The sequence below is a fragment of the Equus przewalskii genome, chromosome 19, assembly GCF_037783145.1.
Source record: "Equus przewalskii isolate Varuska chromosome 19, EquPr2, whole genome shotgun sequence".
Taxonomy (NCBI): Eukaryota; Metazoa; Chordata; class Mammalia; order Perissodactyla; family Equidae; genus Equus; species Equus przewalskii.
Window position 1 is genome coordinate 50,392,471 of NC_091849.1, and position 24,636 is coordinate 50,417,106.

The following is a 24,636-nucleotide window of genomic DNA, read 5'->3' on the forward strand; positions in this document are numbered from 1 at the left end:
AAGGTGGACTCTAGAGCTCTTCCAGAGCTGTTTTTGTTTGTGGCTAGCAATCCAATCATTGAGCTTTGTGGAGACATGAGGAGGCTGGGGTCGCCTATGTCACCATTTTAGTCTCCTCAGCCCTTAAAAATCTTTCCCTTCCACTTTTTCCTTTTTATATTTAATCTTTTGTTTTTCTCAATTACTATAAAACTATGTTTGCTTAAAAAAAGCATAATTGAGAAATGTGTAATATAGACAGAGAACATTCTCCAAATCCAGTGTCTTCATGCACGTGTTTGCTTGTAATTGTAGTTCACATATAATTTTATATGCTGCTTTTTTGGGTTTATTAAATCGTGAACAGTTTTCCGAGATTGCCACATGGTCTTTAATTTAATGACTGCATAATGGTCCTTGGAGTGAGTTTTCCGTCATTTAACTGTATGTTTGTCTTTGCATTGTTTCCAGTGTTTTACTATTGTAATTAACATTATAATGGTCAGCTTTGGGTGTATTGTTCTTTCTCATAATTTTGGATTATATCCTTAAAATAAAGGATCAGGGGTGGAATTATGGAGTTTAAGACTTTAAATACATAGCATCTACCTACTTTCCAAGGAGTATGACTGTGTCAATGTCATTGTAACAGGGGCCTTTCATTTCAGGCAAAAATTCACTTCACAGAACCAGATCTTCTAGGTCCTGTGGTTTATGACCACCAGATAAGATGAAAAACATGGGAAGACTAGTGAAAGATTGAGTTTATTATTTATTTTATTTTATTTTTTAAAGTATGCTTTTTGGTGAGATTGGCCCTGAGCTAAAAACTATTGCCAATCTTCCTCTTTTTTTTTTCTTCCCAAAGCTCCTGTACGTAGTTGAATATGCTAGTTTTAGATCATTCTAGTTCTTGTATGTGGGGTGCTGCCACAGCATGACTTGACCAGCGGTACGTAGGTCCACACCCAGGGTCTGAACTGGCGAACCCCAGGCCACCAAAGTGGAGGGCAAACTTAACCACTCAGCTACAGAGCTGGTCCTAAGAGTTTAGATGAGATAATATTTTAGTTTCTTGTGAAAAGCGAGCTGGTAATTCAGTTGGGCATTCTGGAGCAGGGCTTTAAGTTTTATTTTAAGCTCTGGCTGCTGCTTCCCTCCTTGTTCTTAGCCAAGTGTTTTAGCTTAAAATACAAGAACCTTCTAGGGTAGCCTTTTAGCTATAAGGTTTGTGGTGTTTATAAGCAAAGGTTTAAGTTGTAATATTTTTGAAAGTTAGCTTTCTTGCCTGACAAATATTTGTAAAATGTTATTGACATACTTCTTTTCTCCCTCAGAAAACTGCATTTCATAGATGCCAGACACTGGGCTACAGAAACGGCTATGCAGTTGTTCAACGTCCAACACTTGGGATAGGCGGGGACCGGCTCCAAGTCACCCAGCTGTCCCAGGCTGAACTGGATGACTTGGCGAGTAAGGCACCACTTCTGACTTACGGCCAACCTAAGCAGGCCCCACCTGCAGAGTTCATTCCTGCTCATGTGGCTTTTGACAAAAAGGTATCATCTGGGATTTTAGGCTGACCCTTGAATTCCAATTTCTGAGGGTCAACTGTTTGCTGAAAAGTCAACAGTAAACCACAGGTTTTCTTGATGCTCTGAGGAGAAAATTGTTCCGCTGCCTCCACCCTTAGTCATAGACAGCTGAACTCGGGCTTGGAAGAGGCTGTCTTTAGTCAGGAAGCCAGTTACAAAAAATAATTCCCTGTAGATGTCAGTGAAAAATTTTCCAAACACAGTTAAAGAGAAGTTGGATGAATTCTGAATTCTTGAGTTCATATTACTCTCTGTTTATCTGCTCTGTTTTCTCTACTTTTTAACAGTCCTGTGTTCTGTAATGATGACAATCCCTAATCTCTGTGAAATGCAGCATGTCATCATGACAACAGCTCCATCTGTGGTCAGTTTTCTCCAGGCTGTCTCCATAAGTTTCTGTTTTTAAGGGAACATTGCAGGTTTGGCATGACATGACCAAAGGGTAGTATAACATTTTGTTTGGGTCTCATTTACCCAGGCTTTTGTGATGTGAGTTGCCTTATTTCCTTCCGTTGGCATTTCTACATCATGCTTGATTTCCCTTGTCAGGAGGCCTCTTCTTTTCACTAAGGTGAGGTAGTCCTAACCCTGGCCTTGCAGCAGAATCCCTGGGCGGACTTGAGAAACTTGGATGTCACCCCAACCCTCATTGATTGTAATTCCCAGATAATTTTTATGCATAACTGGGTCTTAGAACTACTGACCAGTTTTTATAAGTTAGCTTTCTTAATTTACTCCTTGCCTATTTTCTTCCTCTTTTTATTTTATTATTTTTGTTAAATTTCTATACCATTTTCCTCCAGCTAGTCAAGCTTTATTGAGTACCTGTCGAAGCTAAAGGCTGGAAGGTACAAAATAATCTGTTGATGGAACTATACCATTTGCATTAATAATCACTTAATTTTTAAATGTCTCAGCCAGAATCCATATAATCCTCTCTTCCCCATGTCGGCTCACTCATTTGATAGGAACACATTCACATATATATTCATAGGCTGAACCTAAACATCCACTAAATGGTATTGGTTCTGTGACTGAGTATTTCTTTACCTTTTTTTGGTTTCTCTTGTTTATTCACAGCTGTGACAGGCACTGTAAAATCAGTAGATAAGAGAAAGGGGTGAAAATATAAGACAGGAGTGGGGTAGGCATTTAACAATTTATCAAGATACAAATCCTGGTAGGTTCAATGTTTGCTGAAAAGAATAGCAAGTAACTATTATAAACTAGAAAGTGACAAAGTTATACATGTCATAAGAAGGTATTTGTGAAATTCAGAAAGGGAGGAATTGTGCCTGAATAGAAAACAGGCTTCCTATTTTTTGTTTTTCTGTGTTATTTTGTGCTAGTTGTCATTACTTAATTTGGACTTTTAAAATATTGTCCATAATTCATTTCTTTAAAGATAGTGGGTACAAAGAAGAATATTTGTGTTTTTATTTTCCTATTCATTTTACTTGGATCATCACAATTTCTAGATAAATGATCCTTACCATAGATAACAAGGTAGAAAGTAGTTGAATGCATGGTTTTGAAACTAAGATTTTTTTTTTCTTTTGCAATAAGGGAATTATGGCTTTTCTGAATTAAATCAGAGTTTAAATTTTTTAGGACTTCCTCCTGGAGGTCCACTTAATTGTCAACATATTTGTCCATATTTTGGACATTCTTTGTACTGTTCTTCATCCTTAGACTATGACTTCATTTCTTGCGCAGGTGAGAAGGACCAGGACGTCGACTGTGAGTGCCTCATCTTTTCTCTCAGCTCCCATGCGGTTCTCTTCCTCATCACCCGCTGTGTTGTTTCCCAGGCTAACTCCCCACTCTTTGTTCCCGATATTCTTCTTCTTTCATCTTGTTCATCTTTAACTTCCATTTCAAACACTCTTGTGACTACTTCTCTACCTAGGGTCATACTATCTTATCCTAAAAAACCTCCTTTCTGCCTTGTGGCCTGTTTAAGCAACAGCACTTTACTCCTCACTGGACTGTCACATTGCTTACTATCTGACTTCTGTCCGCCCTCAAGCCCAAGCCACTTTTCCGTAGGTAGGCAGTGTTGTCCTTTTTGCCAAATCTAGAGGGGTTTTCTTTGCTAGCATTCTCTTTGACCTGTTGGCAATATCTGCTGTGGTGGACTCTCCCTTCCTTCCTGAAACTCTGCTTTTCTTCTGCTCCCAGGACCCTTCACTCTCCTGGTTTTCCTCTTTCTCTCCATCTGGTTGCTCCTGTTCTGGCCTGCATTCCTCCTCTCACTTTTTAACTGTAAGCATTTCCAAGGTTCTGTTCTTATTCTTTATACCATCTTCTGGAGAGAGCTGACTTACTTTTGTGGTTTCAACTATCATAATGTAGACAGCGATCGATATTTATTTCCAATTCTGGCCTCACTGAAACTCCAGACCTACGTCCCCTGCCAGGGGATGTCTTCACCTGGATGAGCTGTTGGCACCTAAGGTTCTGTATGTCTCTGTCAGCTCATCACCTTTTCCCACAGATCCGCTCCTCCTGTCCGGTTCCTCCAGATAATCCAGGCTTGAAACCTGAGCCGGTTTTGACTTTCTCTCCCCTTCTCTCCCCACATTCAGTGAGTCGTCCACTCAGGTGTTTCTCACTTGCCCTTCCTCTACCACTGCCACAGTTCAAACAAGCAATGTGTTAACTGTTAACATATCGCTAACTGTTAGATTCGTCTTACAGTTGTTTACTGTGCTCATGACAGGTCTGCTGCTTGGGTTAGTCCCCAAAGCACAGTTCTGATTATGTCATTTCTCTGGGGAAATGCCTTCAGACTCTCTTACCCAGTGCAGTAAACGTTAACACCGTCTACCTCGCCGCTCAAACCCCAGACTTGAAAGTCACCCTTGACTCTTCTTTTCCCGCACAGCCCACATCCAATCTTATTAACAAGCTCTGTCATTTCTACCTCTAAAATATGTAACTAATCTGTCCACTTATTTCCATCTCCACGATTAGTTAATTTATTTTTCATAGAACAGCTAGGCTTATCTTTTAAAACTAAATATCAGATTATGTCACATACTGACCTAAGACACTTCCATGGCTTTCCCGTTGCATGTGGACTGAGATCCAACTCTGCAGGTTCCTCACAGCCCTGCTGGATCTGGCCCTCCCTGCTGTTTCCCTCACCTCATGTTGGGCCTTTCTTTTCCTCACCCACTGTGTTTCAGTCACACTAGATTTATTTTCCTAACTTTCTTGAAATTGTAGCACTTTTTCCCCCCACTACAGGGCCTTTGCACATGCTGTTTTCCCTACCTGGAATAGCTTGTCCTCTGCCCTTGAGCAGCTGACTCTGTCTCATCTTTCAGGGAGGCTTGCATGAAGCTTTTCCTGGCCACCATACTACAGAGGTTCCTCCCTATTGTTCCCTGTCACTTCCCTTTCTGTGGGTCCTTCATAGCACTGTCTGACAGTTTGTCCTGCTGACTTGTTTGGTGTTTATCTGCCTCATCTGAGTGCATACTTCATGAGGGCGAGGACTCATCTGGTTTGTTCTGTAACTGGTACTCAATAAACACTAGTTGAAAAAATGAGAAGAATCATTATTTAACAAAATTAACTTATTGTCTATGTCACTGCTGAAAAACGACAAGCCAAACATGCGAAATACTCACACAGAGTAAAGTAAAATAAAAAACAATAAAAACTATGACTAGGCTTTTTATACTTGTATGTGATATGAAAATATTCATTCAGCATTTTCCCTTCAATCTTGAAGTAATTGCGAACATTTCCTCGTTTGTTATCACATTCTTAGCTTCTTGGGAGTCAAGAGACCTGGATTCTAGTTCTGGCTCTTCTTCCAGCTAGTGCTGTGACCTTGGGGAGTCCCCGTCTCTGGTTTGCTCATCTATAAAATTAGGTTAGAATACGTGATAACTAGAAGTCCGTGAGCTGTAGAATTCCGTGAGAAATACATTTTCAGCACAATATCTAAATATCCTTCCTCTCTACGTTAAACATTAAGGTCTTACTCCAGCTGGCAAAGCAAATGTTATCCTGACTGCTTGCTGAAGAGCTTTCTGTGGTAACTTCCTTCACAGTCATTTCTTTGTGGGAGGAGCACAGAACTCTTAATTCTATTCTTAATAAGTAAATAGATTAGTGCCTTTTTGATTACCAGTCAAATGAATAAGCACTTTTGGGGATAGAGTATTCTCTACCTGAGACCTCACATATTAGCCTGGCTCTCTGTAACATGAATTACATGTTGAAAAGATGTAGTTTTAGCCATATGTCTAGATCCTATGCCAGGGGAAACCCAGGTATTTTATTGGACAAACTGATCTGTACTTTTAAATGGCAAAATTTTTGCCACCTACAATTTATGTCAGTTAGCAGACTCCCAAATAACTAGCGAACTTGAGAACTTAGCGCCCTAGTTAATTGAATAGTCAGTTTCTTCAATGCATACCAAATGTATCATATATATATAATCGGTTACTTCTTTTCCCTACACAATCTGAATATACTAAAATGAATAAAAAACCAAGCTGTATATTATTTAATTTTTCTTTGCTTCAAAGGGAAGTTTTTGGATTTTGCAAAATGATCTTGTGTTCATAATTCACTGCTGCAGATACACAAAGATGGGAGATTAGGGTTCATCTGTACCGGTCATATGGCATAGTCTATAAGGTCTGTTTTTAAATAACTCATAATCATTTAAATTTAAAAAAATACAAAATATTCTGGTTATTTGAGCCTTTAAAATGTGTGTGTGTGTTTATATCTCCTCCCTGCCTCCTGTTCTGAGGCCAGTACCTGGAGGCATTGTCATCCCCTCTCATCTTAGAAAACAGAAGGCTGGGAAAGTGAGGCTGCCCCAGGGCTTGATCTTTGGTCTTGTTCTCTGTCTGTGCTTATTCCTTTGGTCCAGACTCATGGTTTGAAATGTTCTTTGCAGGGGCAGCCCTGTGGCCAAGTGGTTAAATTTGCGCCCTCCACTTCGGTGGCCCAGGATCTCACCAGTTCTGATCCTGGACACAGACATGGCACCGCTCATCAAGCCATGCCGAGGTGGCGTCCCACATAGCAGAACCAGAAGGACCTACAAGTAGAATATACAACTATGTACTGGGGGGCTTTGGGGAGAAGAAGAAGGAAAAACAAAAAAGAAGATTGGCAACAGATGTGAGCTCAGGTGCCAGTCTTTTAAAATAAAAATGAAAAGAAATGTCCTTGGCATGATGACGAGTTGTGTCCTGAAATCTAGACGGTATATGTAATTGCCTGTTTGACATCTCCTCTTGAATGTTTAATAGAGATCTCGAACTAAGCACGTTCAAAACTGAACTCCTAATTTTGTCTCCCTATCCCCCGAATCTGCTTCCCTACAGTTTTCCCCAAATCAGTTTGGTAATAGTTCCGTGCTTTCAGTTGCTCCTGTCAAAATGTCATCCTGATTTTTCTCTAATACTGACTTCTTTCTCCTAACCAAGCCCTGTATCTCAGAGTGCCCCCTGCAATATCAACTTGTGCTGTCACTGAAATTCGTTAAGTCTAAAATTGAGCTCACCATCTGCCCTACCAAAATTATCTTCCCCTAATGTATCCATTTCTATGAGGATCACCACGATATCCTTAGTACCGTGTTCTCCTCAATACCCTCTGGCTTCCATCCTCCCACTTCCTCACTATCAATCCCATCAACCTCCCTTTGTTTTCTCATTGCTGCTAATTTCTTACTGCAGACCTGGACCATTGGAGGGGCTTTCAATCTGATGGTCATGCCTAGCTCCTTCCTCCTCCGTGATAGCCTGCATGTTCCTGCTGGGTTTCCTTCCTCGGCTTCTGTTGTTACCAGGCCTGAACCCCCTCTTGTCCCCTCTGCTTAAACTTTCTCCGACCGCTTTCACTCAGACAGACTCCTTTTCTGAACCACTCTAGCGCCTGTTAAGTAAGAAGTAGTGAAGTGTGTGGAGAGGACTTTGGGCTGTGAGTCTACAGTCTGGGTTTCAGTCCCAGCTGTGCCCCTCACCCCTTGTTCGGCCTCAGGCAGACCACTCTACCCTCCTGAATCTCAGTTTCCTCCTTTGTGAAATGCGGGAGGATCAATTAGCTGATCACTCTTGGCTCCAACATTTTGTGTATTTATAAATCTGGCTCCAACACGGACCATTTCATAGATGAGTTACTGATCATATCCCCACTTTGAATTCTTGGCAGTTGATCTGTGTACTTCAAAATGATCTTTGTCTTTTGCTTTTACCATATGGTTTTTCTTCTTTAACATTCCATTACATTCATCCATTTTCTCTTTTTATTATTACTTTCAAGGCCTTCGCTCCATTATATTCATATTTCGCCTATGCAACTATCCTGTTCTTCCACAGTAGACACTATACCTTTTTAGCAATAGCACTCACGTATAAAATTATTTCATCTTCCTGTCATTGAGCGATATTTGTGTCTTCACTAAAGAGTCTCCTTGGTTTGTTCCTCTTATTCTAGTAGAGGTTTGGGTTAACACTGTTGCCTACCCAAAACATCGTTCTAATACTTTCTCTCCCTGAAAAAGAAATATTAAAAATAGAAACCGAATAACAGAAATCCAAGAATCCCAAAGCATGTCAACATAAGCTTTTTATGATATTTTAGTGTTTTTTTAAATGTACAGGTGGGCCATTTTGACTTCACCTGGTGGTGATGCGCCCCAGAGGACCACTTGTTTGCTCTGTCATATATGTTTCTGAGCACAAGGACAGTATTTGCATACCTCCCAAAGATTCTGTGGTGGGTTGATGATTTGAGTCATTAATATAAAGTCTCTAACGATGAAAATGTCATTAATATTCATTTACAAGGAACTCCACTTCTAAAGAAATGAACTTGAGCTTTCATTTTCATTTTGAAACCAAGTCATAGTATTGCTCAAATTTCTTCCTCTTTCCAGAAATTCTAAGAGAGATTTTTGACATGGAGGTGAAGCTCGTAGACTTAAGGTCTTTAAGCCATCTCATCAAGGAACACATTCAATAAATAGTCTACATATAGTTTGAGTATTTAGAGCAGAGGTCAGCAAACTTTTTCTGTAAAGGGCCAGGTAGTAAATATTTTGGGCTTTTCAGCTGTTTTAGTCTGCTCAAGCTGCCATAATAAAATACCACAGACTGGTGGCTTAAACATAGACATTTATGAGCCAGCCCTGATGGCCTTGTGGTTAAAGCTCTGCGCGCTCCACTTGGGCAGCCCGGGTTCAGTTCCCGTGTGTGGAACCACACCAGTCATCTGTCAGTAACCATGCTGTGGTGGCGGCTCACGTAGAAGAACTAGAAGGACTTCCAACTGGAATATACAGCTATGTAGTGGGGTTTTAGGGAAGAAAAAAAAAGAGAGGAAGTTGGCGACAGATGTTAGCTCAGGGCAAATCTTTCCCAGCAAAAAAATAAAAACAAAAAAAATCATAGAAATTTATTTTCTCACAGTTTTGGAGGCTAGAAGTCCAAAATCAAGGTTCCTGCTGATTCGGTTTCTGACGAGGGCTCTCTTCCTGGCTTGCAGACAGCTGCTGTGTGCTCATATGGCCTTTCCTCAGTGCATGTGTGCTGAGAGTCTCTCTTCCTCTTCTTATAAAGCCACCAGTTCTGTTGGATTAGGGCCCCATCCTTAAGACTTCATTTAAGCTTAATTAGCTCCTAAAGACCCCATCTCCAAATATAGTCACACTGAGAGTTAGGGCTTCAACATATAAAATTTGGGGGGACACAGTTCAGCCCATAGCAGCAGCCCATACATACGGTCTATCACAGCTCCTCAACTCTGCCCTTGTAATGGGAAAGCAGCCATTAGAAAATAAATATTAATTATTTGTATGGCTTTATTTGATATAATTTCCATGTGTTGTGAAATTTTATTCTTATTTTTATTTTTTTTAGCCATTTAAATATGTAAAATAGCATCCTTAGTTTGCAGATCATACAAAGACAGGTGGCAGGGGTAGATTAGTCCTGTGGACTGTAGTTTGCTAACTTTCGATTTAGAAGATAGAAGTGATGAGTATTCAAATCTCCCTGAATGATTCTCTTTACTGGAGGGTACTTGCTATTTTGTGGATGAGAAAATAAGACAACGCCATTTCTCCGTTCCTTATCGGTTACAGGTGCTGAAATTTGATGCCTATTTCCAAGAAGATGTTCCTATGTCGACTGAGGAACATTATAGGATCCGTCAAGTGAAAATTTACTACTATCTCGAAGATGACAGCATGTCTGTCATCGAGCCTGTTGTGGAAAACTCTGGGATCCCTCAAGGCAAGTTAATCAAACGCCAGCGGCTAGCCAAGAATGACCGGGGAGACCATTACCATTGGAAAGACCTAAATCGAGGAATAGACATTACAATTTATGGCAAAACTTTCCGTGTTGTTGACTGCGACCGATTCACACAGGTATAGTATATATTTTTGGAAGTTGTGGTCTCTGAGGTGTCATCCTAATTTATGGAAGGATACGTTTCATTTATGAGGATGAGAGGAGGACACTGATAATCTGTCCTGTGTGGATTATTATACAGGTTAATTTGGTATGGTGTATGGTCCGACATGTGCCAACACTATGTAGTGATGTCATCTTTTTTACAGTGATATTGATACACATCCATTCAAATAAGGTTAAACTCCCATCATAGCTGAATCATTTGATAAGAAACCAGTTCACATGCCAGTTCCAATAGAGAGTAGGAGAGGCCACACCCTTTCTGGGATAGAAACATGGAAGAGGCATTGGACGATGTATCTGAAGTTTGAGTTTACAAAATAGTACTACTTCTGTTAGTAGATAGAGCCTAAATTTTTTTGTGCAATTTATGTTTTTTCTGTAAATTATGCTTGCTATATTCTAGGGAAACTAGCTATCTAAAGAATTCCTGAAAAAAAACCATTTGTAAAGGAAAACGCTTTTATATTGAGAGAAACCCTTGATTTTCTTTATTTCATAAATAGAGATTTTTGACAACTTTTCTTAAAGTTATGTGTACATGTGTATACCGAGAGAAATAGAGAAGAGATGGTGACCTATCTTTAGTACAAAATGTAGGTATTAGGAAATCAATTCCAAATTTATCTTAGTTAAAAAAAATTTCTAGAAGCAAAGATATAGTTTCTTTATATATATATTTATATATATATATATATATATAATTTTATTATTTATTTATTTTAGGAAGATTAGCCCTGAGCTAACTACTGCCAATCCTCCTCCTTTTGCTGAGGAAGACCGGCCGTGAGCTAACATCCGTGCCTGTCTTCCTCTACTTTATACGTGGGACGCCTACCACAGCATGGCTTTTGCCAAGCGATGCCATATCCGCACCCGGGATCTGAACCGGCAAACCCTGGGCCGCCAAAGCGGACCGTGCGAACTTAACCGCTGTGCCACTGGGCTGGCCCCAAAGATAGAGTTTCTGAATTACTTTATGCCCCTTATCCCACGTTATGTAATGCCAAGAGTGATTAATTTTTACCGTGCACTGTGCTCCTGTGAATTCACTCATTTATTTTTTTCATCTAGTGAGTTATTTGGCAAACACTTACTGAGTGCCTGGTATGTGCCAGGCACTGTTCTAGGTACCAGGTTTAAAGACCTGCCCTTATGGAGGTTATTACATTCTGGTTGGAGGAGACAATAAGTACCAAATAAGTAATATATCAGATGCTGTTAAGAGCTGTGGATGAAACTAAAGCAGATAAAGGTGATGGGAATCGGAGCGGGGTGCTGTGTATAAAGGCTTGTCAGGGAGGGCCTCACTGGGCAGACGACTTGTGAATAGAGACCTCGAGCAAGTGAAGAAAGGAGCTGCGGCATGCATGGCGTCCCCAGCAGCAGAGAGAAACGGAATAGACGGTAGAGGTACGCAACCATGTTTGAGCTGTTGTCTCCTTCACACGTGTTTTGATCTCTCATTTTTTAGGTCTTTATTATCATAGACAGTTACAGAATTGTACCAACAATGAGAAATTATAAAATGTTATATAAATTTAAGGTATTAGGATTATTTTTATGGTTGTGTCTTTATGGACAGTTTGAACATTTGCAAGTTGATCCCTGAGCAGTTGATCTGAGCCAGTTACAGCCAGTTCTCATTGTTCACGGTGGTTGTGTTCTATAAAGTCACCACAAACACCAATCAGCAAATGCTGAACCATCGTTCCCAGGAGAAATGCAGGGTTAGGTTCCTACAAGCCTCTGGTCTCCACATTTTTGTCACCGGATCAATACATAACCTCGTTTTATGTGTGTTTCTGTTTAAAGATGCCATATTTAAGATACATATACTGTTGATTCATTAATGTTGAAGTCACGGCCGGCAGCACTGTGACTCATGCCTGAGGGAAGCTTCTCCAGCAGACGTGTGTTCTCCTTAAGGCACATTATGGCAGCCCTTCTTTTTTTTTACTGTGGTAAAATATATGTAACATAAAGTTTGCCATTTTAATCATTTTTAGGTGTACAGTTTAGTGGCATTAAGTACATATCACAGCTTTCGTGCACTTAAAACACGAGACAGCACGTCAGCACTAAGCTTGGGGGTCATTGTAAACACCAAAAGAAAGCACAAAGTGAGAAAAAGTGGCACTAAATAGACCACGAAAGGGACGCTTTTTCAGTATGAAAGCTGAGGCAAGAAGGCAGAACATAACCTTGTTCAGTCTCAGCTGGGAATGTGCACATCACGCAACTCAGGATTTTCACCACTGCGCAGGTCTGCGAAGGACCACAAAAGCGCCACGAGTGTTGGTTTTGGGGTCACAAATACATTTTATCAAGTGGGCGAATTTGCAAATGCAGAATTTGTGAATGGTGATGATCAACTGTATTTTAATGACTGATAATTGACTAGAGCTGTGTCTTTCAGCCACTAATGATTAGATTGAATTGTGTTTTAATAGTTGATTGTTAAGTTTGAACTTGGCTCCTATAGCAATTATACACACCTTCTCTGGTTTCACGGTTTTCTTTAGGGCTGGACCTCTGAGTGGCTAAGGAAGACAGCTGTTTAGTGGTGTGTTTTGAACCAGGAATCACCTCTATTCGAATATATCACCAACAGCACCCCTTTTCACCCTCTCCTGTCTGCTCCAAATAAACGTTTGGTCCCATAGACAGAATGAACTGAATTAAACAACGCTCCAGGGGCCGGCCCAGTGGTGCAGCGGTTAAGTTTGCATGTTCTGCTTCAGCGGCCCGGGGTTCACCAGTTCAGATCCCAGGTGCGGACACGGCACCGCTTGGCAAGCCATGCTGTGGTAGGCGTCCCACATATAAAGTAGAGGAAGATGGGCACGGATGTTAGCTCAGGGCCAATCTTCCTCAGCAAAAAGAGGAGGATTGGCAGCAGATGTTAGCCCAGGGCTAATCTTCCTCAAACAAATAAACAAACAACGCTCCAGAAATCAGAGATCTGGAGTTTCTTGTCTTTATTAAAGTATTATTGCTAGCATAGCAGATGTGAATCCTACTCCACAAATGTGGGTGTGCAAGAAATATTGATTTGTTCTTTAAAAGTATCTTAAAACCTACTTGAGCCCCAATCCAATGGGGCTGGCTTTCTGTTCACTCTCAGCTTTGCCAAAGATTCCAAGCCCTGAGAATCAGGAAGCAGGGCTCTCCCAGGCCTACAGGGGACATACAGGCAGGGTCCATAGGTTGTCCCGGGACCAAGGGCCCCTACCTGATGCTCTGGTGCTAGGTGAGATACCAGGACTCTGATGCCGAGACTGAAGGTGCTGAGAGGCGGTGTGTGTGCTCGGAGCACCCTGCAGAGCACGTGCGCAGGCGTGCTCCTCTGAGACCCGTCCAGGGAATTCCCCCTCCCCTTTTCTTGTTCTCAAAGACATTCCCTTCTCTCCTCTCCTTCTGGGTCACTTTAGAATAATCTCTTCAAAGAGTTTAGGCTTTTTTTTAAGAGACAGGAAGAACAGTCAGCTTCAGGAAGTGTCTACATTCCTGTCCAAATCCCCAAGGTAAGGTTAACACAGGGCCTGGTTAGCTGTTATAAGCAACAGAAAGGAGTAAAAACCCATTAATACCTCGGTCAATAATCCTGCTGCAGTAATACACCATCTCAAGGGAGAAGAGAATTGAATTGTCAGTCGTTATCTCCAGCTCATTAGTTTTAATAGATGTTAAGAGCATAATATTTTAATATTGAAAGGATATTAGAGACTGCCTAGTAAAATTTTAAATACTAAGATTACAAGCTAGTTAGCAGCAGAGCTAGCACCAGAACTCAAATATTTTGGCCCTGAGTTCTGTATATTTTCTGTTAATTGTCCAAAAGCAAACCACAGGATTCCCAAAAGAAACCCAGATTTCAGCTCAATTTCCAGTTTCAGAATGTAAACAGATCCCATGAAATTGATCTTTTCTTTTCTGATTATCAAAAAAGGCACAGTTTATTCTGGTGCTTTTAAGAAGAAGAGATGTCAAGTTATATTAAAAGATATAATGACTCTGAGAAGAATATTATATTTACAGTCAGCCCTCTCTACCCATGGGTTCAACTAAGCTCAGATTGAAAAGCCTGCGATGGCTGCATCTGTACTGAACATGGACAGAACTGTTTGTTTCTTGTCATTATTTCCTAAACAATACGGTATAACCACTATTTACATAGCATTTACGTTGTGTTAGGCATTATAAGTAATGTAGAGATGATTTAAAGTGTACGGGTGAATGTGTGTAGGTTATCTGCAATAGTACACCATTTTGTAAGGGACTTGAACATCCTCAGAATTTGGTATCTGCAGGGGTCCTGGAATCGATCCTCCATGGGTACCAAGGGACGAACTGTATTCATAATTCACAAAATAAAATTCAAGATTATGTCAAGTGCAGGTGCTTTCCTTAACTTTTTCTGGGAGATTTGAGAACTTGATTTGTCTTTTCTATTTTGCGAAAATATTTTCTGGGCTAAAATAACCAATGTGTATGCTCCCTTTTCTTTTTTCGGGGGGAGACGTGATCATATTCTTGTTTTAAGTGAGTTGGAAAGTTGGGGATTTGATTTCAGCTAACTTCGCTGTTGTGCAGCTCACCCCTGTACCTGATATGAATTACATATTGTTTGAAACTATGGTCGGGTTCTGGATGTGTGTATGTAAGCAATCCTAGGACTCACTCTGTTTTTGGGTGCCTAACTAAATTTCATTGATTTGAATTCATATTTGGAGCCAGTTACATTACCATTATGTCTTCCAATTAGGTTAGCACATTGCCAGCAATTTTACAATATAGAAGACTTAAGGTAATTATCAATTATCATCTGCATTATAGAATTGGGTCAGTTGGAGGTTTAATACTGCTAAGATATGCTCGAGCTGCAAACTAATGGTTAACTTGGGCAATGGCACAGAAATTATTATTACGCTTATTTTTACACCATCAGTTTATATGTTAAGAAACTTCAAGATGATGATTATTAATTTTGAATTATTTAGGTATTTTTGGAAAGTCAAGGAATTGAACTAAATCCGCCAGAGAAGATGGCTCTCGATCCTTACACTGAACTCCGGAAACAGCCTCTTCGTAAGTATGTCACGCCATCGGACTTTGATCAACTCAAGCAGTTTCTCACCTTCGACAAGCAGGTAAGTGAGCTAGACACTTCAGTAGGTTTCCTTGCTTCCAAATGTGGCACATGCGAGCTACTTTGACAGCTGTGTGTTTTGATAGCTGTGTGTCACATCTGTAACTTCCCTGTTGGATACGGTGCTGTCATCTGGCTGCATCTAGAGTTAGAGGGATAGGAAGGCCCAAGTTTCTTAGCAGAGATTCAGAGGAGGTTGTGGAGTGAAGCCTTGTGAGTTCCACCAAACTTTTAAGTCTTAAAGCGGTTCCTGAGCTACAGCTGCTGCTCACTTTACATTTCCAGCTGATTACTTCTTTTCTCAAGTATGAGTTAATCTCATAGAATCCTTTGGGAAACCTTAAATGAATTATTGGGAAATTTCAGAACTGTTGCATATATGTAGGTTTCTAATGTTAAAATAGTCATTTCACAGAAATCCCATTGCAAATGCTTCCTTGTTAAATTTTTTGTTAATGTGTGAGAACAGAGTGTTCTGGTTATTTTCCAGCTCTGTTCCAGCCTTCCTGTCCTCCCCTTGTGGGCTGGTGTGTAGAGGCAGATCTGAGTCTTCTCCTGTACTAAAGGGAAAGAGAAAACAGAGGTCACTCTCAGTGCTTCTTTGCTGCTCTTCTTTTTCTCTCAGAAATGCAATTCCTTTAGTTCACAAACTTTTACCTAGCACAACATGGTCTTTTAAGGACATGCTTTATATCAGTCATATATCTGTTATTATTTTGTATTTAAAGATTGTGTTGTTGACCAGCCCTGGTGGCCTAGTGGTTAAGTTCAGCATGCTCCTCTTTGGCAGCCCAGGTTCAGTTCTCAGGGGCGGACCTACACCGTTGTCTGTTGGTGGCTATCTGTGGTGGCGGCTAACATACAAAAAGAAACAGATTGGCAGTGATGTTAGCTTAGGGTGAATCTTCCTCAGCAAAAAAAAAAAAAAAAAGCCCTTAAAAATGTTTAGCTGTTTAAGATTGTATTTTTTTGTTTTTTGTTTTTGCTGAGGAAGATTCACCCTGAGTTAACATCTGTTGCCAGTCTTCCTCTATTTTGTATGTGGGTCCCTGCCACAGCATGGCTGAGGAATGGTGTAGGTCCGTGCCTGGGATCCAAACCCTTGAACCCAGGTCACCGAAATGGAGCGCAGATTGTGTTGTTGATACTGTTACTAGAAGATGTGTATTGATGAAACTAAAAAAAAGACTGATTAATAAATGAAAATTCTTTCCATATTAATTATATATAAACTATTCACATGTACCTTTATTAATACTTATAAATCCCTAAAGGACTCATTGCTCTCTTAATTCAGCTTCTCTTTCAGTGACTAATATTTTGGATCAAAGTGAATTCTTCTTTCTCAGTGCAAACTTACAAGTCTATTATTTAGTATTTTCTAGCTGTTGACATCTGGCATATAATTTCAGATGTTTTTGTATTTTTTTTTTTTTGCCATCTGAGATTACTTTGTTGTCTTTCCAGTTAATCTTTTCATCATTGACTGGTATGTAAACACCAAAGTAGGTAAGTCAGACTCTCCTTGTGTAGAATTCTTACTTCAGTCACTGCTTTGGATTCCTCGAGGTTCTTCGATTCTATGCGATCTGGGATGACACAGACAGCATGTTTGGTGAATGTCGGACCTACATCATTCATTACTATCTTATGGATGATACGGTGGAAATTCGAGAGGTCCACGAACGGAATAACGGACGCGACCCCTTCCCGCTCCTGATGAGCCGCCAGCGAGTGCCCAAGGTTTTGGTGAAGAACGCAGGTATGTTTGGTTCAGTTTGTCCTCTGTTAATTGGGACCTTTTTTTGGATTTCAAAGGAGTTACTTAATCAGTGTCATCATTCCCTTGGGAGGACTTGGGAGGTTCTTGCTGTGTTCTCAGAGGTACTCAAAAAACGACTCTTCTATAATTTCCTTCTTTACTTGTTCCTTGGTCCAGGCTTGCCTCCGAAATGGTCTGGTGGAGTAATGCATTTCTAAAACAAGCTTGTTTTCATTCAAAGACGTAGCTTACTGTTTCCTCATGTGCCTTCCTGACTTTGCTTCTCACCCCAACAACTTCCTAACTAGGAAGTTTCTCTGCGGTATAACTTAGGATTGGAAAAGGCATGTCTGTGACTCACAGAGGGGAGCCCCATTGTGTCACCCCTGCTCTTTCCTTGTTGCTATAAACTGACCTAGTGGATTGAAGAGAGAGAAGGAAAGAAAGTGCAGCTGACCCTGCCGTCCACCACTGTTTCTCTGGGATAAACAAGCTTGTTGTAGTTATGGATTTAGTAATTTAAGAAGTCTCTCTTACAAAAATGTCATCTTGGATGTGTGTAGTGACATCTCTCACGCTTGGGTGGCTGCCTGACAGAACTTTGTAAATACTTTCATTGATTTTTTTTCTTTTTACTCTATTTTTTGGAACTGGAAGATAAGAAATTCCAGATATTGAGCAAGAGGTTTGTCTTAGAGGTTATAAACAAATTGAGTTAGAGGTTATAGAAAAATTGGAAGTCTGAAGGCTAAATTCAACCTACCTACATGTATTGCTTGGCCTGCACAGTGGTAAAGAAAAATGCAGTATTATTTGGGGGCAGGGAGTTGGAGATTTACGTCATTCGGAGAGTGGATAAACAAAATGTGGTAAAGATACATCTTGATAAACATGTAATAGTAAGAAGCAATAAACACTGTACAAGAAAGCAAATAGACGCATCTTAAATACATAGTGCTGTGTGGAAAAATAAGTAAAATGAGATGAACAATGCAGTAACATTTACGTAAAGTATGATACACACAGAACAGTATGCATAGTACATATGTAATCAAAAAGCTGCACATTAGAGTGGTTGTATGTGAGGGAGAGGAGAATGAGATTGGGGAAAAGGAAAAAAGAGAGTAAAACTTGTCATCATTTTAAAATTGAGAGAGTTAATGTTAAAAAATCTCTTTTTTTGGAGGGGAGGGAGGAGGGCAAAAGGGGTGATTAGGCACGTGTGTGGTGAGGGATTATAATTAGTCTTTGGGTGGTGAACATGATCTAATCTATACAGAATTTGAAATATATTATGATGTACATCTGAAAGTTATATAATGTTATAATCCAATGTTACTGCTATAAAAAATTAAATTTAAAGAAAAATCTCTTTTTTTTGAGTAATGAGAATAATTGCTGACACAGCTTGCATTCTCAGGTGGCAACAACTGGATCTGTTCCCTAGTTCAACATGGTCTGGCTGCTGCCTGGCATATCCTTATACTCAGCCTCCTGTGGAACCCGCTTAGAATTCCTGACATTGGGACTAATGAACGAATTTTGGCCCTCCAGAATGCTTAAATGAGCCTGAAATTTCTGCCACCTGGAGCTAACAAATGTTAGATTTACAGTAGATTAAGGGAAAGAATGGGCATGTATTCAGGGTGGCAAAAAAAATGTCACTGAAACTGGATCCCTTGAAATCTTGGGTTCCCTGCTCATCTCTGCCTCGTCAATCTGGCCAGTGTTTAAAGTTTTCAATATGTAATCATCCTCTTCTCTAACTTCTCAAATTTCAACAAAATTTTTATCAGAATTATATGGAAAGGCAGCCTGGTGACATATGTGGGGTCCTTTTAAGAGGTAGAAAACATCTTTTTGTGAAAGTCACTGTTAATCATGCACTAGCATGACAGAAAAGGCTAAGTTCCCATCAGCTAAATAATTCCTTTAACTAGAGCCATGGTGTTAAAGAGGTGGCGTCTAATTGACTCAAAGGCATTATCCAATGGATGATTTTTGTTAAATTCAGTTAAACAAGACTTAAATATCTGCCGTGGGAGCTATTTTATGTGCTAAGTCCTGTGGTGGATAAAATGAAAATGTAACTCTCAGACCTAGGATCCCTGTTCTTCAGTCACTTCTAGTGATGGGGAGACAAGTCACATGAGTACATGAAGCTGTTCAGCAGTGGCACAGGCTACCAGACGATCTGAGTATGTGACTGGTCGTGTCATGTAGATAGCTCAGAAGAAGAAAGGTGAGCTGGAAAGACTGAAGAAGCCTTGTGGCGGAGCTGGGATTGGACCCAGATTTAGAATGGCAGGGAAACGGCACGAACGCTTTTGAGAGAAGAGCAAGAGCCAGGGCTGGGAATTGGGAACAAGTTGGGTATGTTTGGGGGCATCCAAGAGACAGCGGCTGCGTGGAGAGTTTGTGTTGGACAGTAACAGGAAATTACGGCGGTATCCTTCCAAAGTTCTCTCTGCCAGGACCTTCTTTTAAGTAGTTAAGCTGAATCCAAATTATAACTTTATGATGGATGGAATTAAAATATCAGGAATTCTAAAAGTTCTTTCTGTGTTGAAGGTAACTGCAGGTTACAGTATGAGATGAGTAATGTCAAAAGGAGGGTATTTGGTTCACCAAAAGCCTTCTCCTTTGACACTAGGTTCTGAAAGTCTGTTACTTATCCTTTAGACTGGCCTTCATACTTTGGTCTTGCCTTTTTCTGGGTAAATATATATGTCAGCATCAAAATTGTACACTCTAAATATGTGCAACTTATTATAGTTAATTATACATCAATAAAGTTGTAAAAATATAAATTCATACCTAGATATATCATAGTCAAACTTAAGAACACCAAATTCAAAAAGATCATAAAAGCAGCCCCAAAGAACAAGTTTACCCATATGGAATGTCCAGTAGAATGACAGCTGACTTCTCAGTTGCAATAGTGGTTACCAGAAGATAGCCTAATAATGTCTTTGAAGTGCTGAGAAAAAGTAAAATTTAATACCTAGAGAAACTGTCTTTCAAGAAGAAGGTAAAATACATTTCCAGGCAAACAAAACAAATTTTACTAACAATAGACCCTTACTAGGAAAATTCTAGAGTATACTTCTAGTAGAAAGAAAAATGATTCCAGAAGTAAGATCTGCAATATAAGAAGTGATAAATAAAGGAAATAGCAAAGTGTGGGAAAGGAACAATGTTGAATTTCTGGGGGTTGAAAAATATCAAGGTAGAGGAGCCAGCCCGGTGGCACAGTGGTTAGGTTCACACGTTCTGCTTCAGTGGCCTGGGCTTTGCCGGTTTGGATCTTGGGTGCGAACCTGTCCACCACTTGTCAAGCCATGCTGTGGTGGGCATCCCACATATAAAGTAGAGGAAGATGGGCATGGATGTTAGCTCAGGGCCAGTCTTCCTCAGCAAAAAGAGGAAGATTGGTGGCAGATGTTAGCTCAGGGCTAATCTTCCAAAAAAAAAAAAGAAACCAACAAAAAAACATTAAAAAAAAATCAAGGTAGAATTAAAATATATTTACAATAACGGCATAGGAGGGGATGATAGGATTAAAAAAACAGCAAAGTTTGAATAAATGCTATTTTTAAGAACATACTTAAGATATAGGGACATAGAAAGGTTAAAAAAGATGTACAAGCAATCAAAAGAAACTGAGGAAGCTATATTAGTATAATTAGTCCAGAAAGTATTGCTAGAGATAAAGAAGATCATTACCTATTGCAAGAATTGTATTTACTAGGAAAAGGTAATAATTCTAAACTTGAATGCACTTAATTACATGGCTTCAAAACGTAAAAAAAGTTTTTAGCAATATTATGCAAAGAGAATGGACAAATCCATCAAAATAGAGGGAATCATTAAAACATTTCTTTTAATAGTTGTTATATCAAAAAGACAAATCAATAAGCATATGTGTATATATATAAGATTTGAACAACTTAATTACCAATATTGATTTAATGAATATGTATTTGCATCAACACCTGAAGAATTCCCCTTTTTTTAAGCACAAATATAGAACACTTATAAAAACTGGTCAGTCTTAAATTTTAAAGACTGGACATCTTATACCATATTTTCTGATGTCAACACAATTAAGTTAGAATGCAGTTTTGGAAATGTTACTCAAAAATCATATATTTGGAAATTGAAAAACACATTTCTAAATAATCCATGAGTAAAAAACTAGTATCAGAAAATACTTAGAACTGAATGATAGTAAAAATTCCCTCAAAACTTTTAGATACGTATAAAGTGGTACTTGGAGGAAGATTTATAGCCTGAAATGCTTATTTAAGAAAGACTGAAAAAATAGACTAGGCATTCTTCTTAAAAAGTTAGAAAAGGAATGACAGAGTACATCTAAAGAAATTAAAAGGAAGGAAATAATAAAATAAGAGCCTGAAACTAATGAAATTGAAAACAAAAGTAACAGAGAAGTTTTGTCAAATCAGAAGTTATTTCTGGGGCCAGCCCCTTGGCCGAGTGGTGAAGTTCGTGTGCTCCGCTTCAGTGGCCCAGGTTTTGCCAGTTCAGATCCTGGGCGTGGACCTAGCACTGCTCATCAAGCCACGCTGAGGTGGCGTCCCACATAACAACAGAACTAGAAGGACCTACCACTAGAATATACAACTATGTACTGGGGGGCTTTGGGGAGAAGAAGGAAAAAGAAAAAAAGATTGGCAATAGATGTTAGCTCAGGTGCCAATTTAAAAAAAAAGTTATTTCTTTGAAAGGACTGATAAATGACAAACCATTGACAGGATTTATCAAGATAGTAAAAAAGAAGGCACATATACACCATATTAAAAGTGAAAGAGGCATACTTAAAAATACAATAGGGATTAAACAGAAAATAATACCAACAACTTTATGCCAGTAAATTTGAAAACTTTGGTGAAATGAGCAAATTTTTAGAAATAGAAATGAAATGCTTTAATAAAAATAAAATCAGTTTAAAAATTCTCCACAAAGAAAACACCAGGTCCAGATAATTTTCAGTTTTGCCAAACATTTAAGGAATAGATAATTCCAAACTTAATACAAACTCTTTCATGGGAAAGAAAAAGAATATAATTCATTTATTTTAAAAAACCCAATAAAACCAAAGACACCATGAGAAAGAAGTATAGTCTCGCTCATGAGCATACATGCAAAAAACCTAAGTAAAATATCAGTAAATGAAATCCAGCAGTGTATAAAAAACACAATTGCTGAGCAAACAAAGTTGAATGGCTGGACAGCATATACACACACAGACGCGCACACACACACACAGATGTCCTGGAACACTTTCCTGAGGGAAACCCGTGGAGTCCCAAGCTGTGTCGCCCGTTGCCCATCACTGCCTGCGGTAACTCAAAGGGATCTAGCAGGTTAGCACTAGACGCTGGGAGAAGGAACCCTTGGTCTGTAGGGCTTTTCAGATGCCTGATTAGGAAGGTTCCAGCCCTTTGGCACGATCAAGGACTGGAGTTCAAGCCTTTCTGTCTGATGTAGCAGAACCTTCACCTCCCTGCCTATTTTTCCGTCTGGGCAATTGTCACTTGGGAGAATACCGGCCTACCTCTCCTGCCTCTGTGATCAGAGTTCTGGGGCCAAGTTTTTGGTTACAGTTATACAATGTGGCTCTTCAACGGAATCGACTGACTACCTTATGGTTTCCATGGAGGTCAGGCTGCAGGGAAGCGATCCTAAACCAGTCAACCCTTGGTTCTCATAAAACAGTGTGACACAATTGGATTTATTCCAAAATGCGAGGTTCAGTCTATATTTGGAAATCTACTGATTCCCCAGATGAACGGATTACTGTAATCATCTCACTGACTGTCCCCACCTCCTGCCACAGGACTAGGTCCAACTGTCCTAATAGCAGTGATCACAATTGAAAGGAAACCATTATTTGTCTAATTGTTTACTGTCTCTCACCCCAGACGGCATGTTTTCTCCATCAAGGCAGGAGTTTTATCTATGTTGTTAATTGTAATCTAAGTATTTAGCAGTGCACCTAGTACATGATACATGTATGCGGTCATCGATGATTTTTTGTTTGTTTGTTTTGTTTTGTTTTTGAGGAAGATTAGCCCTGAGCTAACATCTGCCACCAATCCTCCTCTTTTTGCTGAGGAAGACTGGCCCTGAGCTAACATCTATACCCATCTTCCTCCACTTTTTATATGTGGAATGCCTGCCACAGCATAGCTTGCCAAGCGGTCCCGTGTCCGCACCCGGGATCCGAACCGGTGAAGCCCAGGCCGCTGAAATAGAACGTGAGAACTTAACCGCTGCACCACCAGACTGGCCCCTGGTCACCAATGATTTGTTGAATGAATGAATAAATGGGTGGGAGGTTGAACTAAACGATGTGGATCCCTCCTAGATCTAACACGCTTATCTTTGTAGAAGGACATTTATCCTTTCCTCCTGTAATGATTTCTTCTAGGCATTCATTCTGCTGAGAGTAGTGACCTGTAGTGATAGTTTGAGCTGAATGTGGGAGGCTTTACAAGCACCGTCTAGGATATTACTTGATAGGACTTCTGTCCTGTCAAGAGATGGAAATACACAGCCTTATGTTCTGCTGGGAATGTGGAGGAGTCCCTGACCCTCGACCGGAGCTAAAGACCGTCCCCTCTCAGGGTCTCAAGAATGCCCGGCTGTTGTGGGTCAGTCTTTCTTCCCATCCTCATTCCTTTTTCTTTCCTCTCTCCTTGCTGTCTTATGTCAGAGAACTTCCCTCAGTGTGTGCTGGAAATCTCTGATCAGGAGGTGTTGGAATGGTATACCGCCAAAGACTTCCTCGTGGGGAAATCACTCACTATCCTCGGGAGAACGTTCTTCATTTACGATTGTGATCCATTTACTCGGCAGTATTACAAAGAAAAGTTTGGCATCTCCGATTTACCACGTATTGATGTGAGCAAGAAGGAACCAGCTCCTGTAAAACAGGTAATGGAACACCAGTTCTGAGTGTGGTGAGAGAATGAATCTTTTCATGTAGAGGTTTGAGAAAAAGAAAAACAAAAGACTCTTACGCGAATGCCCAATAAAAAATGGACAGTGCAGATGAGCAGTTCACAAAAGAAGAAGTGCAAATGGCTAATGAACATATGAGAAGACCCTCAACTTAACTGATAAAGAAATAGAAATGAAAATAATGAGGTTTTGGATCTGTTTGATTTAAAAGACTCACAATATCCAATGTTTGCCCTGATATGGAGAAACAGGCATTTTCATAGCTATTAATAGGAGAGCCAATGAGAAATACCTTTCTGAAGGACAGTTTGTCATTATTTTAATTTTTTCAAAATAAAATATTACATATCTCTTGACCCAGAAGATCTGGTTGGGAGACTATAAAAAGGTATCTGTAAGGATGTGTATTGTAGCATTATTTATAATAAAGTATACGGAGACTGGCAGAATAAATTATAGTATATCCATCCATACAGTTAGAGGACAGAGGAAGTAAGTCTATGCATTTGACATGGAAAAATGTCCATGACATTTTTAAGTGAATGTGTATACGTGATATGTGGCGTCTTTGTCAGTGACTGTATACAACATCTGCTTATCTGCACTGAGGAAGAGACCTGGAGGAATATCCACCCGATCTGTGAGCAGTGGTTAGTTCAACATGTGGGAGTGGGGAGTAGGGAGGGAGGTGGGAGATGACAA

General features: G+C 39.9%; 1 protein-coding gene across 9 annotated transcripts in view; it reads left to right on the forward strand.

Annotated features, from left to right (window-relative positions):
- EFHC1 (EF-hand domain containing 1) overlaps window positions 1–24,636 on the forward strand; it is a 76,192-nt gene that overhangs the window by 7,953 nt on the left and 43,603 nt on the right. For 3 of the 9 annotated variants that reach the window (XM_008530790.2, XM_008530791.2, XM_070586217.1), the window contains 5 exons: window positions 1,317–1,538; window positions 9,700–9,987; window positions 15,037–15,186; window positions 16,755–16,947; window positions 23,687–23,907. In XM_008530790.2, the coding sequence (XP_008529012.1) occupies window positions 1,317–1,538; window positions 9,700–9,987; window positions 15,037–15,186; window positions 16,755–16,947; window positions 23,687–23,907 (1,074 nt within the window). Of the gene's footprint in view, window positions 1–1,316; window positions 1,539–6,504; window positions 6,742–9,699; window positions 9,988–15,036; window positions 15,187–16,754; window positions 16,948–23,686; window positions 23,908–24,636 lie in introns of all 9 variants that reach the window. The other 6 variants (XM_070586220.1, XM_070586221.1, XM_070586218.1 and 3 more) reach the window with 3 other exon arrangements.